Below are 18,890 nucleotides of genomic sequence, written 5' to 3'. Positions count from 1 at the left end.
ACCAGCTACATACACACCCCACATCATTCTGTCTCCCCGACCCGCCGAGCGACTCACCGCTCAGGGGTTTCACCGCTGGGGACCCTGAGGTAGGACCACTCACTGTCTCGACTGGGTCATTCCAACCCAGCAGAAAGCCCCACTCATGGAGAAGTAGAAGAAACTGGAAGAACCACAGACACAATCAATAACCAGTGTGCTGGATGAGTTGATCAACTTACCATGAGATTGTCCATTTTATAGAATATTACATGATTATCAAGGATAATGATTAAGAACAGAAAGAATAAGACACAAAAGTGAAATAAGTTGTTGTCACAGGCTTCTCACTCTGACCCCCCCGTCTTCATATTTATGCACCCGTATTACAGTTAGTACAACTGTTTGAAAGTAACCAAGCATTGCTCTGAAAGTTGCAGGGACAAAGAATTGTGAGAAAGAATGATTTATGTTCTTTTTTCAGGGTTAGGGTGTGCTGAAGGAGATAATAGATGAAGCACTGAAGCTTCTTTCTTTATCCTTTAGACAACTCTTTTCCTGGCTGCTGATCACATACTTCCAGGCCATTTACCTCAGTTAGGAACCTTCCTAAGCCAAAATATTTTTTTTTTACTGGACCCACAATCCCATCATCTTGCTGCTGTAAATACTCACTCAGTTACAATAATCCATCACAGAGGGTAGTCTCCAGCAAATTCAACCTTTTTGGGGCTTTGGGGCTGGGAGACAGTGACAGTGATGGTTCTGCCATCGGCTCCTTGGAAAGTGTGCTGCTTTGTGCACACAAACCAGTCGCTCTGCATTATTTAGCTTCTTCTTCTTCTTCTTCTTCTTTCGGCGTCTCCTTTTATCAGGAGTCACCACAGCGAGTCGATCTCGCATCATTGTTTTAGGCCGGATGCCCTTCCTGATGCAACCCTCACCATTTATCCTGCATTATTTAGCTTAAAAGATCATCATTTATTCTGAGAGAAAATGAAAAGCAACAAATAACCTAGTTTCTAAGAGATGACTTGTCAGTGAAAGGGGAATTGATGAAGCTCTGCAGATGGTGAGTTGTTCCAAATGAACATTTTTTAGCGTTCTTTCAGGTTTGTGTTGGGTTGATGTGTTGAGATTGCTCTGTGTTGAGATTTCAGTATGGTAGCTCAGCAGGCCATGTGCATTTCCTTTACACTGCAGGTTATGGTTTTCCTGCTAAAGCATCTATTTCATGTTAGGCTTATTTGTATGAAACAGAAATACACCCACAGATCAGTTTTAACTTTGTTTCTCTGTAGATTTAGAAAAGCTACTTTTCTAAATTTGAGTTTTTTCTTGAAACTGAAATTGCTTCTTAGTTCCCTTTTTCTGATGGGGATCATCTCCTAACAGTGAACTCCATTTATTTAGGTTTTTTACCATTAGTATCACTAAGGCACACATTTTTTCATTTGTCTTTCTCCTGTAATCCAGACTGTGATCACATTAAGGTGAAACATTTATTGGTGGTGATGTTATGGGGGGAAGCATTTGTGGTTAAAGTCCAATTAAAATGGAAACTCATAGCAACAGTGCAGCTGATCGAGGTGTCCTGTGGGTCAGTTACAGTAATGCACTCTTATGCATGCGTCTGCCATGTTAATCATCATCATAGTTTTAATCCTTCAGGTGAACATAAAGGAGTTTCAGTTCATGCTTGAGAAAGGTGAACTTTAAAAACCTGTTTCACCGTAAAGAACTGAATGCAGGTGCCTGCCAATATTCTGCATACTGCCATCTCTAATTTACAGTTTTTCTCTATTGGTTTGGCTCATTACTTGAAACAGAAATTACATTCTCAAAACTCTAAGATCATTTGGCATAACATTCTTATAGTTCAGCACAACACCATAGCTAACTTGCAAAAGCTCATATCTCTCCCAAAACTGTTCACCCATGCTTCAGACCTGATTTCTTTCCCATGTAAAGAGTCAGTGCCACCCAAATTGCAAAGATCTTTCTCAATTGCCTAGGCTCATTTCTTGAAACAGACCGGACGTTTTCAACACTCTTTAGTACTTTTTGCAAAACTAAACTGAATGGTTCAGCAAAACACCATGGTTCACCAGCAATAGCTCATATCACCCCCTGAACAGTTCACCCATGTGTCAAAATGAAGTTTCTTTCTCATTCAAATAGTCAGTGCCCCCAAAATGCATTGTCCTTTTGGCATTGTGTGAGCACTACAAGTCAAAATGTTTAGATGTTTTGTCACTATGGCATAGGACTACCTAACAGACTACATAGTGTATAAAACTGAAGGAAAAAAGTTTCACAGTAAGAGTAGCCTCAAAGCACACACAATACACTCATACCAACCATTTTTATTCACACAAATACTGTGAAGTAAGTAACTTCCATACAGTATAGTATTGTAGAAGGAAAAGAAAAATATACATAGCACACATATAGTGTAATATACACACAAACAAAAAACAAGCAAAATTATGTGGCCTACAGTACTGTAAATAAATCTGCAGCTTACAGAAAACACTATAGCAACACTTTACTGGTCGCTGTCGTCCCCCTCCCCCTCCCGCTCACCCTCACCCTCCCCCGCCCCTCCCTCATGACCACTGTCCTCACCCTCCTGGCCGTCCAGACGTTGCTGTCTGTCTGGCCACAGATTCTCATCAACATCGCAACGCATATTTTCCCTTGCAATGCAACGCGGGAAGAAACGCCGTGCATGCCGCAACCATCCCCTACACTGATCTCCTGTAATGTCTAAACATGCATGGAGCAGGGATCTTTGGCCTTTAGCATGATGCTCATACACTCTCCACCTCCAAGCAGAGAAAAACTCCTCAATAAGATTAAGGAAAGGGGAATAACTTGAGATTCTATATGGTATTGATGGTATCATGTTCTTGGCCCATTTTGACAATTGAACAGATTATTGTGCATGTGATGACTTATACAATGAAATCATGCTGACATATTTTGGATAGAAGAACCATTAGACCAAGAATCAACTAATCAGTTCAGATCACCAAAATCTATTCACTTGGAAAATGTGCTAAATGTAGGCAAACTGTGCAAACTGTAGGCTACTTGTACTTAATCTTTTGCAGAGATGCACTGAAACATTTGACAGATGTATAAAGACAATTGCAATTTGATGAAAGCAATGAGAAATGCCATTCTGTTGTGAACAATTGCGAGGTGGTTTGGAGATTTGTCCATGTTATTTTGATAATGTAATTTCTGTTTCAAGAAATTAGCCAAACCAATAGAGAAAAACTGTAAATTAGATCTCCTAATTCAGACTCTGAAATGCTTTTCTTGCTGAGCTCTGGTGTTTGTTGCCTTGACATCAGATGGGTAGATTATACAGGGAGAAGAAAGTACTTTAAAACATATTGTGCATGTTTCCTCGTGTCCGAATCACAGGTTTCACTGAAGTTTTCTCCACTCTTCTGTCATGTTCTTTTCCCCTGAGAAATGCAGCAGTTGCTTCTTGCTTAGTCTTGAGCGGTGTGGTCGCAGTGCGGCGTCGATAGTGCTGCTGTGACCTGGTGCCACAGACCGAGTCTTAAAACACGCATCAAACGTTTAACAACTGTCAGAACTGGTGTCTTCTGGAAACCGTTCAGGCCACATAATCAGTCATGCAGCTAAGAGATTTGATAGCAACTTGAAAAATCAGCTTTGCAATAATGAACCCAGCTCAGTCTGTGCTGCCACACTAGTGTGGGTTTAGCTTAGTTTGTGTAATTTACACCGAATGAAAGAAAACTGTTTAGAATAGAATAGAAAAATACTTTATTAGTAATTACATTTTTTGTAATTTATTACTACGCACTAAACAAACTGCTGTGTTGTGGATTTATGATTAATGACAAATATTAAACAATAATGTTTGACTCAGACGGAGTCAACCTGTCTTCTTTTCATGTGTTCAGTTACATTTAAACCCTGTAGTTGATGGTTTGGACATTTCTGATTCATATTTTACAATCCACCATTCACACGCATCCTAATCAAATAATAAACTGATTGACCTGAAACCAGTGAAACTTATAGAAAAAAGTACAAGCACAGCATTGTACAATATCTGAAGAAATAAATACAAATGAAACAGTTTTGTCATTTAAAAATATTTCCCTTTATTGTCTGACTTTAGTCCAGTAAAGTCAAAGTAATGCTTTGACAAGTCATTTATTTTGATAAGAAACAACACATCATTCAATATCAAATAGCTAAATACTTTTTTGCATCTCCTTAAGCTTTAACATGCAAACAGTGCAAATCAGGAGGAGCAGTACAACAGCACTACTTCCTCCTGATGACATCAGCACCTGGTACGTTGGAAGACATTTTTGTCAGCCAACAGGCAACCCTGCACTGAGAGATAAATGTTGCTGTAAATCATCGAGCTGCTGCTGGTCAGAATTTAAGGCACCTGAGAAACACAGAATCCAAAATATTGCAAGCAGATTAGTCTTGAAATGCCCAGAAAGGTTTAAATGTTGTTTTGATCCGAATTTCCTTGTTTTTAAAAGTTCAGAAATCTTTACATGGGCTCCCTCCAACCTCAGGTAGGGTTTCTCACTTTGAAAGGAAAAGTTATGCGTGCCTTAAAAAAACCAATGACCAACAAAAATGATCAAAGGTTCCTGATAGTTTGTGTAAAATGTGAAAACGTCCTTATTTCACAAAACTGACCAATACTTTGGCACCAATGAGATCAACAAATAATATCACAGTGATATCCTTTGAACCAGTGGAATGAAATAAACACAAAATATACTTTGGACACATTAGCTGGTACCCTTCTCTTATATTTGGCTGCAGCCTTAAACATTTCCAGCATCTTTCGGGTACTTTCTACCTTTAAACATCCATTTCTTTAGACTCCTTTTACTTTTGTCAGCACCTTGCTGACACGTGTTAAACAGTCCATTTCTTCCCTTTTCAGTCATTGCTTTGTGCAGCTGGATGTTTGCTGAAGGTCGTTCTGAGATCTTCAACATTTGCTCCTAAAAGGCTCCAGTTGGCTTCTGACTTCTTTGATTAAGTAGCAGAGGCAGAAAGTTTGTATCGTACGAGGTGAAAACTTTTATTTTTCCTCCCATACTTCAATTTGAACACAAAGTTACCTGAAATTACATTTTTAGTAAAGATACCTTCAGCTTGTGCTAATTTATCATCTATTCCTCTGCAGAAAGTAAAATATTTGAAGTGTCCCAGAGCAGATGATATATCAGGTAAAAACAATATATCTCACTTTCATTTTTCTCTCTGAAAGAAAAAAAGTTAACTTTGCTTTTTACAGAAAGATACTCTCCCAACTCAAACTGCTTTCATACATGAACACTGGTGCAGCTCAGGAGATTCTGAAGGCAACTTCTTTCTGCTCTCACTAAATGTGAGGAACATTGTGTGTCTAAAACTTAAGATGTTATGCAAAATGAACACATTTCATAACATGTCAAAAATGGCTTTATGGCTCTTTAAAAACTGACTTTGTTTTGACATAAATGCAACACATTTGTGTTTGAGTAAGTGAGAAACCAGCAAACAGTCAGCAGAAAAAGCAGCAAATGTAACCAGAGAACACTCAAAGTAACGGCCGAAGACCAGCTGCTGCATTCACTCGTATCTTGTCTGAGCTTCTTTCCAACATCTTTCATACATTAAAACTAAAAAAAATAAAACGCCTTATTCGGTGAGTCACACATTTCATACATTATCACCAATAACTTTCATAATTCCTCTGTAAGCACTTTAAAATGAACAGTAAGCAAACACAAACTTAAACAGTTATTATATTACATCTCTAATGATGGCTGAAATGTCATTTTCCAGACAAATAATCATTTTACATGATGATGATGGCTTCAGATAGATTTTAAAATGGTGAAAAATTTTCTAACAGCAAGTAACATAATATAAAAATAAATGAAATACATGTCAGAGAAACAAAGTAGAACAAAAAAAAAAAAGTTTTTGTTTTTCCTTAGAAAAATTAGAGGATTAACTGGCTGATGTGAATGGACTCTTGTGTGTTCTATTTTATTAATAAAACCAATTAGATTTTCTGACCAATATGGCTTGACACCACTGATTTAAATATCTAAACTTCCTACATAAACTTCATAGCTTTATAGTGGACACTGCCACTGATAAATAAAAAAGAAAAGTATAAATAAGGTTTCAGTGCTTTGATGGCAAAGCTGCAGTGTTTTACTCCTCCGTATGGAAAGAAAGGAATGCCCCTTCCGAAGGGAAGAACTATCCGGCTGTCTCACAGACAATAAGACTGACCAAAGATCAAAGGGATTTTACCTCTTTTTAAAAATAAAAGCAACAAGAGAGATTTACTATGGGAGTAATCTATAAAAGTTTTTTTTTTTTTTTAAAACTAGCTTCCAGTAAATGGTTCCCTTTCCATCATAAATGGTAATAATTAATAACTTAATTTCATTTCACAAGCTGACCGCTTTAAGGCCCTAAATCAGTTTGGCCAACAAGCGACCAGCTTATTTAGTGTCAGTGTCAGTAACCTGAACCTGACGTCAGGAGCTTAAAATGAAACTAGGATACAATAAATAATATCTAAAATCTTTTTTGTTATTCCCTCACTTTAGTTTTATAAAGATTCCTTCTTAAATATTTACACCTCGTTGCTTTTTCCACTCTCTTGTGATCTTTAGATTCCTCGAGTTCATTTAAACCCCCCTAATAATGATGTCATTAATGACAAACGAGTGAAATGTTGCCCATTTCATGAGCAACAAAATGTGAAAGCAGGAAACACTGAGGTGCATCGAAAGAAGGAAGGATGACCAAACAAGTGATGAAAATACAAAAACAGCACATTCAGCAAAGACATTCACAGCAGAGAAAAATTACTTTTTGTGAAACTTGGTCCTGACCTGTTCTGAAGGTAAAAGCCTCTTAATCAGGCAACTAAACAACTAACACTCCGTCAATCTAACCGAACAAATTTCACGAAGATCATATTTACATTAAATATACAAACTGCTACAAAACAAATGTCACATATAGAAGTGTCCTCCTGGCAGCATGGAGGTGATACCCACTGGTTTGACTGAATTTTTCGACAGACACTCCTGGTCTTTGGATAAAAGCTTCTGCCAAAAGCATAAAGATAGAAATGTAGCTCTGCTTTTTTCGATCTGCTCTTTTGGCATACTTTCTTTATCCAAAGTGCTGCTACACATCCTCCTTCAGGAATACAGTAATCAGTTCTGATGTCAAAGTGAAACAGGTCCCCCCCCCAAATTTTCTGAAATTACAGAAATACTAAGTTGTCTTCTTCACATACACAGTCGTATTCTAATTCAGTGCGTGCATACATAAAGAAAGAGGGGCTGACGATGTGCATGTATGACCTAAAAGCTACAGCTTTTACCACTAATCAAAATGTGTGAGAAACAAACCACGTACCCAGAGACTGACATGGTGGCACTAAAAGAGGCCCTTATGAACCAATATTTAGAGACAGATGATTAAAAAAAAAAGGAAAATATTTGGGAGGAATTTCTGTAAAGCTGCACGCTTTGCACCATAAGACACCGTGTGTGTGTGTCTGATGTGTGTGAGAAATACAGGAAGCTGCTCTAACATGGAGGATCTCCATTGGCTTGGAGTGGGAGCTCTGAGGTACCGTTACAAGAACCGTTTGCCTTCATGTAGGAACCTGCAAAAGAGAAAGAAGAGAAAAGAATATCAGATTAAATCATTCTTTTATAATGTTTAACAGTAAACAATTTGTTTTTTTTACAGAAGACTCAAAAGCTCAAATCTACCCAAAAATGAACCAAACATTACCTGCATTAGTTAATGTTTTAGCTCCCAGCATTACTAACTTTAACCAAATTTCCATCAACATCTCAGCTGTTCTTACAAGTGAAGAGAGACAATTTTGTACTCAGCAAGAGGAGGGGCCAGGAAATAAAACAAGAAACTACCTGAAAATAAAGGATTTTCCTCACAGAGGGGAAAAAATCTGAGGCCCAAAATATGACCAGCGTATGCTAACATGTCCTGGATGATGATAAGCAGACAGCAACAAATACAGATGTGAAGGCATTCAGGATGTGCAGAGGATGCGCTCACATCCGACTGCTTAGGCCACATTCAGAGGCTGTTTGGGACTCTTTTGGTCACATTTTCATTAAAGTCAGACCAAAAACTCCATCTGAGCCACAGAGAAGGAAGAAATAGTCCTCTGATGTGACGCTGTGCAACAATGTTTTCTCAACATTTTGTTTTTATTTTAAATCTGTGCATCTGAGGCAGAGAAAAGCCTGGTTATTAAAAGCCCTTTTACATACCCACCGCTGTTTCTCTTTGATAATTCACACATATAAGACAGAGGCCCCGCATCAGTGTGTGCTGTCACACATCAAGCTGGCATCGAGTAATCACCTGAGTCTCAACAGTGTGATTGGACATGGGCCCTATATGACAGCAATGAGCAATGATATGCATCGGTCCCGGCTTGAAAGCCACGTGTAAATAAGTTTAAATATTTTTGCCCATTTACGTCGTACAACCCTCGGGTGCAGTATAACAAGGTGAACTGATGCAGTGCTGTTTTGGGATCTGCACATTTTTCTGTTCCTCAGCGCTGGTGTTTTAATGTGACATACAGCTAAATTAAAAATGGACCAGCCAGTAATATGCTGTGCAGTATAGGGACGATACAAAACCAACAGATGTATTAAAGTCAGTAAGGTTGCCATCAACTGTGAGCAGATGTCATGTTTCTTTTTAAAGAGACAGCTCCAGAATAAAACTGCAGAGTCTCAACGCCTCAGTTTGGGAGTCTTCAGTCAGCAGAGGTCACTGAGCAATCATTTCACCCTCCTTTTACTCGTCTCACACTGCATCTGTTGAGCTGCTGAAAAGTTGGTGAAAAAGAAAAGGTGCAATAACTGCATCAGGAAAATCTGAGACATGTTCATGTCTGAATGATGACACAGTTTAGGTCAGTGAGTGTATTCTGTGTTTTACAGAAGCATCAGGAGACCTGCTGATGTTCTGTTTGTTGCTCAACAGACACATAACTGCCACATAGGCTGTGTGTTCATCTGCATATCGAGTGAGAATCTGAGCCATCATTCGGATGGGGGGGCGCATTATAAAGCCACACATGTACACACATGTGATCAGATCAGCCAGGACGGATCACCAAATGTAAACAGGGTCTGAAACTCTGCTGTCATCTGTACATGAAGATTAAAACACCCTGATGCAACATGATGTCCCTCAACCTCTGCTCTGCACACAGCTCTGTACCGAGAGGAACACTGTGATACAGAGAAAGTTTGGAACAACCGTGATAAGACCTTAAGATTACCTGAAAATGAGCTTTCATGTGACTGCAGCATTTACACACATCATGTAAAGACTAACTGATCTCAGAGTTCAAATGTGCATGTTAGAACAATATATTTAGTTCAAATATAAGAGCATTGTGGTTTTTATAAAACCGTTTTAGGTGAAAATCTAAATAAGTGTTGCTGTTGGGTATCAGCCATAAAACGGGACACTTTACAGATACAGGAAATGATGTTTCAGTGGCTTGTGTAATACAACAGAGGTTTAAATGTGAAAGGACAAAAACAACTGTCAAGAATGTGAAAGCATGTCTGCACATTACAATTATCTTGATACATTTATTATCAGAATTTACCTTTCTTCTTGCGTCGTCTGATGTATAATAATAAGAAAGCAACCAGAGCTAAGAGAGCAACATTTAGAACTCCAGAAAATCCCAGACCTATCCACACATCAGAACAAGGATGGAACTGAAACTGCTTGTCTGAAAAACACGACAGAAACATAAAATGAGTGAACAGACTATGTACAACATGTTATAATCAAGACAAAAATAAAATGTGTTCAAGGCTGAAGATTATAAAACCAAAGATATGTATGAAAAATATTAAAACACACAAACATCAAATATCACACGTAGAAATGTCACCTGGCACAACGATCTCATCAACAACATGGCCGCTGTCCTCTTGTTTGGCTACACAGCGGAAGAGGTTGGTCTTTGTCTTTTTCACAGAGATCTGGAGGGAAACGTCATAGAGGCCTCCTCTGCGTGAGACCTGTGGCTCCTCAGCAGGAAGAATGTTTCCATCGCTGTCCTGCCACTCTACGGCAGGTTCTGAAGAAGCACCTGCGACGTCACACTTTAGCCGCACCCCGTCCTCTGTGGTTTTAAGTATCCCAACAGAAACCTTTGGAGGTGGATCTGTGAAAACATCACAATGCTTCAAGCAACTGTCGACATGAGAAACAACATAATGAAGAGAGAAGGGGCAAAGTTACACCTTTTCTACTCTTTCCACTTGACATTTAACAGTTTAACCTCCTTTGAGGAATTTTGGGATCAGTGAAATAACAAACTATATGTGACAGAAACAGTGCTGAAATGTTCAGTGCAGTTTCATTCATCAAACAAAAAAAAAAAAAAAAAAAATCAATCAACAATAACTTTGATCATTAGAGACTGATCTGCAGAGCAGAGAGTAAGAACAGTCTGCACCTGACATGTGGTCATGTTAAGAGAAAGTGTTCAAGGAAATAAGGGTTTAAATAGTTAAAGTTATACAAATGACCAAAATAAATAGCAAGAACTGTGCAGAGCCTCCTGTTTCAATCAGATACATTACTGTAGTAACATTTACCCGACATCTGGTCAGTGAGGTCACCATTCCTAAACACTGCTGGATATGTACATAAGTAACAAAGCAACATACTTTATTTATGTTGATTACATAAGTTAAATGTTGCTTTGCTGTCACACTTTGTCCAGATTCTCATTTCATTGTTATTTTTACTTGTTTATTATAAGTTAAAGTGAAGAATAAAAGAGTAAAAATATGTTCAGTATCATGTTCTCTTTAAGGAAGTCAATAAAAGCTGAACAGACCAACAGTAAAACATTAGTTTGATGAATGGAATTGATCAATTAGCCCAAAGTAAAAGAAAGATTCTGCACCACTGAACCAAACCAGGCTAAAACATACCCTGCTGTGTGTAATGTATCAGAGTTCATTTGCTGGAAACTTCAATGTAAATATCCAGGATTTCACATTTTATACTGAACTATTCACAGTGTGGACGAAGCAGCTAAAATATTTGATGGTTTAGTGGATGTTTCGATAATATTGGTTCGCAAAAACGTTTGATTCCTTCAAACGGTGAAATGACCAAAGTGGTCAGAGGTTATTAAAAGGATTCACCTGCTGCTCCACAGTTAAACACTCCACTTCAGTAACATAACACAAAGTTCACATTCAAAGAGCTGAATTCATGAGTCCCAATTCAATGAGTCCGAGATTAATGTCAAAATAGTGTCTCAGTGATCAACACTTTGTTTTCTAAGTGTTGATGTTTTAATTCTATCTTCGTTATGTTGTTTTATTTTTCACACTTGTGTCCTGTCAACTTTACATTTAGTTCTGTAAAGCACTTTGGGATACACTTTATCATTTTAATATAGATGAGTTGAGCTAGCTTGATTACAACCTCATTTACTAATGAAGATAATTACAAATAACAGTAATAACTATCCATCACTAGATGAAAAGCTCGACTAGATCTCGACCCACAGAAGCTTGCGTTTAAAGTGAACATGGAATAATAATTTCTTTATCTTGGGTAGCACTTTCGCTCGGGGGAAGCCTCCTCTTGAGAATGAGAGGATCTGACTAATGTTTCCACTAACTGGTTGAATTCCTGAATGACGGTGACTCGTGACCCTCACTGCACTATTTACAGGTCAGGAAGCTACAACAACAAAAACTTTGAGAAACACGCTACGGTTTGACAACACGAGATCCAGCTGAATGATGCAGACGCAGAATATGAACACGTCTGAGGCAGGTGGAGATAAAAATGATTTCTGACTGCGTGGCAACCCCCACCCTCTGTTATTATAACCTAAAAACTTCATCATGTCAAAATATTCTGCTTAAAACTGCTTTATTTAACTTTGATTTTAACAGGAATTATATCAGTTCCACAATGTCAAGTCAAACTTGGACGGATTCCCACTGAAGGAATTGTTCCCAAATGTATTTTACTTGTTAACGATCACTGATCAATGAGGGCTCTGAGAAGCAGTGTTCAGTGCTTTTTTCCAAGATCATTCTATCCAAAATGACTTCAGAAACAATGTACTCACCAACAACATCAAGTTGGATTCTGAATCTTTGTTCTCCTGATGGAAGACGAGGGAAAATACAATTGTAGTCTCCTCCGTCCCCCTTCTTTGTGTTTTTGATCATTATGGAGGCATTCCCAAACTTCAGCTGTTCTGGAAAATGAACGACTCTTCCTTTGAACTGCTCATCTTGACCTGAAAATCCGTTGTTGTAATGAATACCAGCATCGTAATAGAAGACCTCCTTGTGTCCGTCCATCTTCCAGTCAAAGACCTTCTCCACCATGCTCTCCTTGGTGTTGAGAGAACACGGTAAGATGACATCACTTCCTTCTAATGCAACCAGTTGTATCACACCAGGCCCTTAAAGACAAATATGACACAGTATTTTAATGAGCAGGTATAAATATGCATTAAAACAAGTACATGTCACCTCACCTTCTGGTTTAAAAGCAGGTTAGTTTACAGTTTAGTCATTATTCACATACATGAATCTTTTTGTTTTGAGTTCTGAGTTTTTTTGGTTTAGTTTTTGACAACATCTTTAGTGAGAGGGTCAGTGTGTTAAAGGGATATTCCATATCTTTTAAGTGGGGTTGTGTTCATTATTTTATTATTTCAGGATGGGGCCATGAGAAGATTTTTTTTTTACATCCAAGACAACTGAAACCAAGCAGCTTGAGCAAATATCACATTGTGGATTTTACACTGTGTCATTACATTATTCCAACATGACTGAACTGGCTTCAAAACAATCTCAAAGGTTTTACATTTTCACGTGATGACCAACCAAACACATCATCCTGACTGAACGCGAGCGAGCAAGCGAGCGATTGATAAAAAGGGATTAGAATGCGTACTTTTCAATCAGCCTGTCCTGACATGCCACGAGCGATCTCGCTCCATTCAGCGATGACGCCGACCCCTTAAAAAAAAAAAAAAAAAAAAAAAAAAAAAGCTTGCACTGTCTCTATCTGGACGACAATTTGCAGCGGCGTTTATTTCTTCTTATCGATGCTTTGATTGGTTTGGATTCTGAACCAATAGAATCACTCCCGACAAAATCGTGCATATCAGGACACCCTCGCGAAATTTTGTCGTCGTATCGCGTCAGTTTCGCTCGCTCGCTTTCAGTCAGGATGGGGTAGTGTCAGGCAGTGTTTCTCAATTGCGGTCCTCGGGACCTACTGCCCTGCATGTTTTCGATGTTTCCCTCCTCCAGCACCCCTGATCAGGCCACTGCAGAGCTTGATGACTAGTTGATCATTTGAAGCTATGCAGTGTCCTGATCAGGAGCCATTCATTTGAATCAGGTGTGCTGGAGGAGGGAAACATCGAAAACATGCAGGGCAGTGGGTCCCGAGGACCGCAATTAAGAAACACTGACCTAAGGTGATGATGGCGTGAACTCTGTGTTATAGCAGGGGAAACCCATCCCGGTGGAACCATCAGATACTGTTCCCCTTGTATTAAGGAGGGGGGCAGGTTCTCACATCTGTGAAATCCATGACACTGGCAAATAAATCTTGAAATTTTCATCCGTCCTTCAAGAAAATTTGTTCATAAATCGGCATCCATCAAATCATTAATACAAAATTAGCATGGTAGTATATTGTAGCCTGTGGTCCATTTTTAATTGACCTGCAGCCAATTCTACATTTAAATATGCCCCACATATGAAACTTGTACTTGTGTGTTGTCCTCACTGCAGTGTAGCAACTGTAGCTATACAACCAACTAACTCTGATGCAAAAAGACGTCGAGTCGTAATGAGCATTTTCTTGCTGTTTACTATGGCTTCCAACATCATCTTACATGACAGAGTGAAAACTGTAACAAAAGAATAAAGTTCAACTGTTTTAGCAAAAATCTTGTCATGAAATATACATGTAAATATATGTAAATGAACGTTGTAACTAAGTGTAGTCTTTCCTTTTTAAATAGTATTTTAACATTAACTTATTAACCTAATCATGAATTTGTACTCACGACATTGCCTCTAGTGCTGGCAGCAGATGGATTTCACGTGCATACATCCAGATTGTTTACTTTCCGATCTACAGGAAATGGCCTCAAACTACCGGAACCGATCTACAGCCTGTCAAATTAAAAGTCCTTTAAACATTTTGCCTTAATGGCAACACAACTTGGATGTACAGTACTTCCTCATTTCAATCACTGATTGATGTACCATCTTGAACAAGACAGCTTTACACAAAACACGAAAAAAAAAAATGAAAAAAGATTGTGGCTAGGGTGGATCTACAAGTGGCTTAACCAAAGAAACACAAGCCCACAAGTTAGTGTATAAAACATTAGACTACATCCCCATAGCTGTGCGTAGAACTAAAGATTTGCCAGCTAACTTAAAGTGATTATGATTTTTACCTGATTGAAAGTGATGAGAGCAGAGACGCCACAGACACCGCAAATCCGGCAGCAACTGTAACCATCTTATCTCAAAACCATGATTGAAATGTGGGGACTTATGGCAGATGTATTAGCTGTAATTGTTATGAGCTAGCATTGTTATGAGCCAACATTAGCTACGTTCCTTACTTTATTTGTAGCTAACAACTAACTAAGCTAACAGCTACAACTAAATTAAGTGTTTAATAGTCAAGTCATTTACAGACTGAGCTTGTGTATTCACGTTTTTACCTTGTTCATGTGCAAAAGTTGTCCCAGTCTTGTTCAGGAGAAAGACGAAACCAACCCAGAACACCCAGCTCCACCGTCCAAACATTGTTAGCTGGTCTCGATGAAACTTCAAAACTAGCAAACGTATTGTTATAACAAGTTGTTTTGGTCTGAGAGATCTTAGATACTCCAAAATAAGTTTGCAATGGATAGATTTTGGACACGGTTGTGCAATTAAAACAGATCACAAACGAGAGAAACGGATAGGAAAACATGAAACGAGTTTTCTCCAAGAAGTCTCTCCACAGCCCTTTTACAGACAGCCGTTCCACTGCCTATTCGGCCCATTATAAAAAATTTGGCTGCAGTTCAGTTGATTTTCTCTGGGGGCGCTGGCGAGCGAGTGCAGAATGACCATTTTCCATAGGGCTGGCGCTAATAACTCAAAAAATGTCCCCACTAGCGACTGAAACCTGAAAATATTACTGTGATTTCTGACAGCGGGATGTAGATTTATATCAAAAGTACAATAACCTGGGAGTTATATCTTTCTGTTTTCTTACAGGTCTGGCATTTGCGAGTCAGTCTCCGCTAGCATTTTGCTAACGGAATCTGATGAACGCACGGCAGATTACGACCGGCTGCTTTACGGCACTCGTCCACTGTGCCAGAGTGCTAACCTGGTGCTGCTAACAACAACCAAAGCTAAACCAGAGGCTAGTCAGAGAGTATGTAAAAGGGATGTGCTGAAATCTGTAACTATTTGAGCTAACACCTCTCTGCTAGCTCAGCGCTAGGACTGACCATGCCGTAAAGTGATGCCACATGCCTGACGTCACTCGTGAGGCAATACTGACAATAAATGTGTATTTTAAAAAGATCTAGCGAGTCTAAAAAATCAAACCAAGTGCCGTTTGAAAGGATAATTTATCCTTCCTTTAGGAAAATGAAAATAAAAAAATATAAAAAATTCTATCGAAAGCAATGGCTGGATCTAATGTGGATTTCATAGTACCACCATTGAGTTCGGCGTGCTCTGCACTGCTTCGTTGGCGCCCCTAGAGTGCAGTACCACCCGGAAATAGCCGCCAGTTTTCCCTCTCCTCATAATAGAGACTCTCTGGTCTCTCTCTCTCTCTCTTTCGGATTTTATATTGGCGGTTGGCAAACAACTTTTAGTAGCATTATAGCATTACCGCCACCTACTGATATGGAGTGTGGATCACATGACATTTATCTATTTCCTTATATATATATATATATATATATATATATATACATATATATATATACACACACATATACATACATACACACATATATATACATATATATATACATACATACATACATACACACATATAGACACATATATATACATATATATACATACATACATACACACATATATTCACACACCTATATATATATATATATATATATATATATATATATATATATATATATATATATATATGTACCTATACGTCAACACTCATCTATACACCCATATATCTATTTATGCCTACACTTTTACATACTCCCTACTCATATACCCTCATTTATATACTTTATCTATACTATATTCTATTATATAACCTACACCGTTTTAAATAATAAAACATTTCCTGATAACATCTGTTTCCTGATTCTTTTTGCAATAAATCTACTATATCTAATTTCATTTTCATCCTACTAAGCTTTCTAATTAAATTATTTCTCTGAACCTGATAATTCCTAAAATATATCATAACATGTTCTATTGTCTCATCTTCCCCACACTCACATTTCCCTGATTTATGTTTTCCTATCATATATAAGTTTTTATTTAATCCATTATGTCCAATTCTAAGTCTTGTTATAATGATCTCCTCTCTCCTACTTCTTTCTGTTCTTCTCATTTTCCCTATTTTCCTTTGTATTTTAAACAACCAACGTCCTTTTCTTTCTTCCTCCCATAACTTTTGCCATCTCTCTTCCATTTTTTGTTTTATAATACCCTTTACCTCTTTTACACTCATTCTTACATTAATATCAATCATTACTCTTTTTACACTCTGTTTTGCCATTCTATCTGCCATTTCATTTCCCTCAACTCCATAATGCGCTGGTACCCATATAAAATGAACTATAAGTCCCATCATACTAATTCTATATAGTGTTTGTTCTATTTCTATTAATACATCTGGTCTACTTTCTGACTTACTATTTTGAATACTAACTAATGAAGAACTTGAATCTGAACATATAATTGACTTTAATGGTTTAACCTCTTCTATCCATTGAACTGCTAAAAGTACCGCAATCATTTCTCCAGTATATACTGATACTCCATCACTTACCCTTTTCCCCACTTTAATTTTAAATTGCGGTACAATCATACCTATCCCTATCCTATCATCTAAAGTTTTTGATGCATCAGTATATATATGTACATAATTATAATATTGATTTATATGTTCCTGTACAATATATTTATTCAAACTAAAATTATTTCTATTCTTCTTTTCTAATAATGATAAATCTACTTTTGCTTCAGGTATTATCCATGGTGGAACTGTATGTAATGGAATCGTTTGACTTATATCTATTTTATCTAAATATTTTTCCCTACTTTTAGCATTTACTATTGTTCCATAACTTTTAATTTTTCCTTTTTCCCACCCTGTTTCTAACACTTTTACTGTTGGATTATCTTTTTTCTGACCTTGTAATTTTGACCAGTAGTTTAAGGATAATTGTTCCCTTCTCATTTTTAGAGGCATTTCACCCATTTCCACCTGTATTGCTGCTATAGGAGATGTTTTAAAGGCCCCTGTACATATTCTTAAAGCCTGATATTGTATAGTATTTAACTTTTTTAGATTTGTATCTGCAGCTGAATTATACACTATACTCCCATAATCCAATACTGACCTAATTAAACCTGTATAAATAGCTTTCAATGACCTTCTATCAGCCCCCCACTCAGTACCAACTAAACATCTCATTATATTCAAAACCTTCCTACATTTATCTATTATTTTCTTAATGTGTACACCCCAAGTCATTCTTTCATCCAACCATAACCCAAGAAATTTAAATTGCTTAACTCTTTCCAATTCCTGACCATATATTTTCAACTTAATTTCTCCATCCACTCTTTTCCTTGTAAAAAACATTATTTTAGTTTTTTCCACAGAAAACCTAAATCCCCATTTATATGACCACTTTTCCACCATTGAAATTGCTTCCTGTAGCTTCTTTACAATAAATTTTAAATTCCTTCCTCTTTTCCACACTGCTCCATCATCAGCAAACAGTGAACAACCCATTCCTCCTTCTGATTCCTTAAACATATCATTTACTATCACAGAAAATAATACTGGACATACTATGCTTCCTTGTGGTGTCCCATTTTCTATATTAAATTTTTCAGAATATTCCTTCCCTATTCTCACTTGTATTTTTCTTTCTTCTAAAAATGTTTTAATCCATTTAAAACATGTTACCACTTATACCCATTCTTCTAATTTTAACTAATAACCCTTCCCTCCACATCATATCATACGCTCTTTCAATATCAAAAAATACTGCTACTACACTCTCTTTATTTACTTGAGCCTTCCTAATTTCATGCTCTAAACCTATTATTGGATCCATTGTACTCCTCCCTTTTCTAAATCCACTTTGAACCTCTGTTATAAGTCCTTTACTTTCTATATAATATATCAATCTTTCATTTATCATTCTCTCCATTATTTTACATATATTGGATGTTAACGCTATTGGTCTATAATTTTCTGGTTTTGATTCATCTTTCCCTGGCTTTCTAATTGGTATAACCACAGCTTCTTTCCAACTTTTTGGTATTTCTCCCTCCTCCCAAATTCGATTATACAATTCCAATAAAATGTTTTTAGAAAATTCACTTAAATTACTTACCATTACATAACAAATCTGATCTTTCCCTGGTGCTGTTAACTTACATTTTTTAAGTGCCCTATTTAATTCCATTATTGTAAATGACATATTCAATACATCATCTGATTCTACCATTTTTTCCAATAGCTCCTTATTTTCCAGAATTGTT

The 18,890-nt window shown here is 37.4% G+C and overlaps 1 protein-coding gene across 2 annotated transcripts; it reads right to left on the bottom strand.

Moving 5' to 3' along the window:
- Positions 1–7,560: 7,560 nt before the first annotated feature.
- On the bottom strand, positions 7,561–16,062 carry LOC142377542 (putative selection and upkeep of intraepithelial T-cells protein 1 homolog). Of its 2 annotated transcripts, XM_075461768.1 has the most exons (6): positions 14,840–14,911; positions 14,168–14,276; positions 12,200–12,541; positions 9,986–10,261; positions 9,692–9,820; positions 7,561–7,690 (listed from the first exon to the last, which is right to left on the bottom strand). In XM_075461768.1, the coding sequence occupies exons 3-6, from the start codon at positions 12,462–12,464 to the stop codon at positions 7,611–7,613; spliced, it is 750 nt and encodes a 249-aa protein (XP_075317883.1). In that variant the 5' UTR covers positions 12,465–12,541; positions 14,168–14,276; positions 14,840–14,911; the 3' UTR covers positions 7,561–7,610. The 2 variants fall into 2 exon arrangements, with proteins under 2 accessions (XP_075317883.1, XP_075317882.1); XM_075461767.1 differs by lacking the exon at positions 14,168–14,276 and having other exon boundaries at positions 14,840–16,062.
- Positions 16,063–18,890: the final 2,828 nt, after the last annotated feature.

The sequence above is a fragment of the Odontesthes bonariensis genome, chromosome 3, assembly GCF_027942865.1.
Source record: "Odontesthes bonariensis isolate fOdoBon6 chromosome 3, fOdoBon6.hap1, whole genome shotgun sequence".
Taxonomy (NCBI): Eukaryota; Metazoa; Chordata; class Actinopteri; order Atheriniformes; family Atherinopsidae; genus Odontesthes; species Odontesthes bonariensis.
This window is presented reverse-complemented; position numbering and strand designations above follow the sequence as displayed.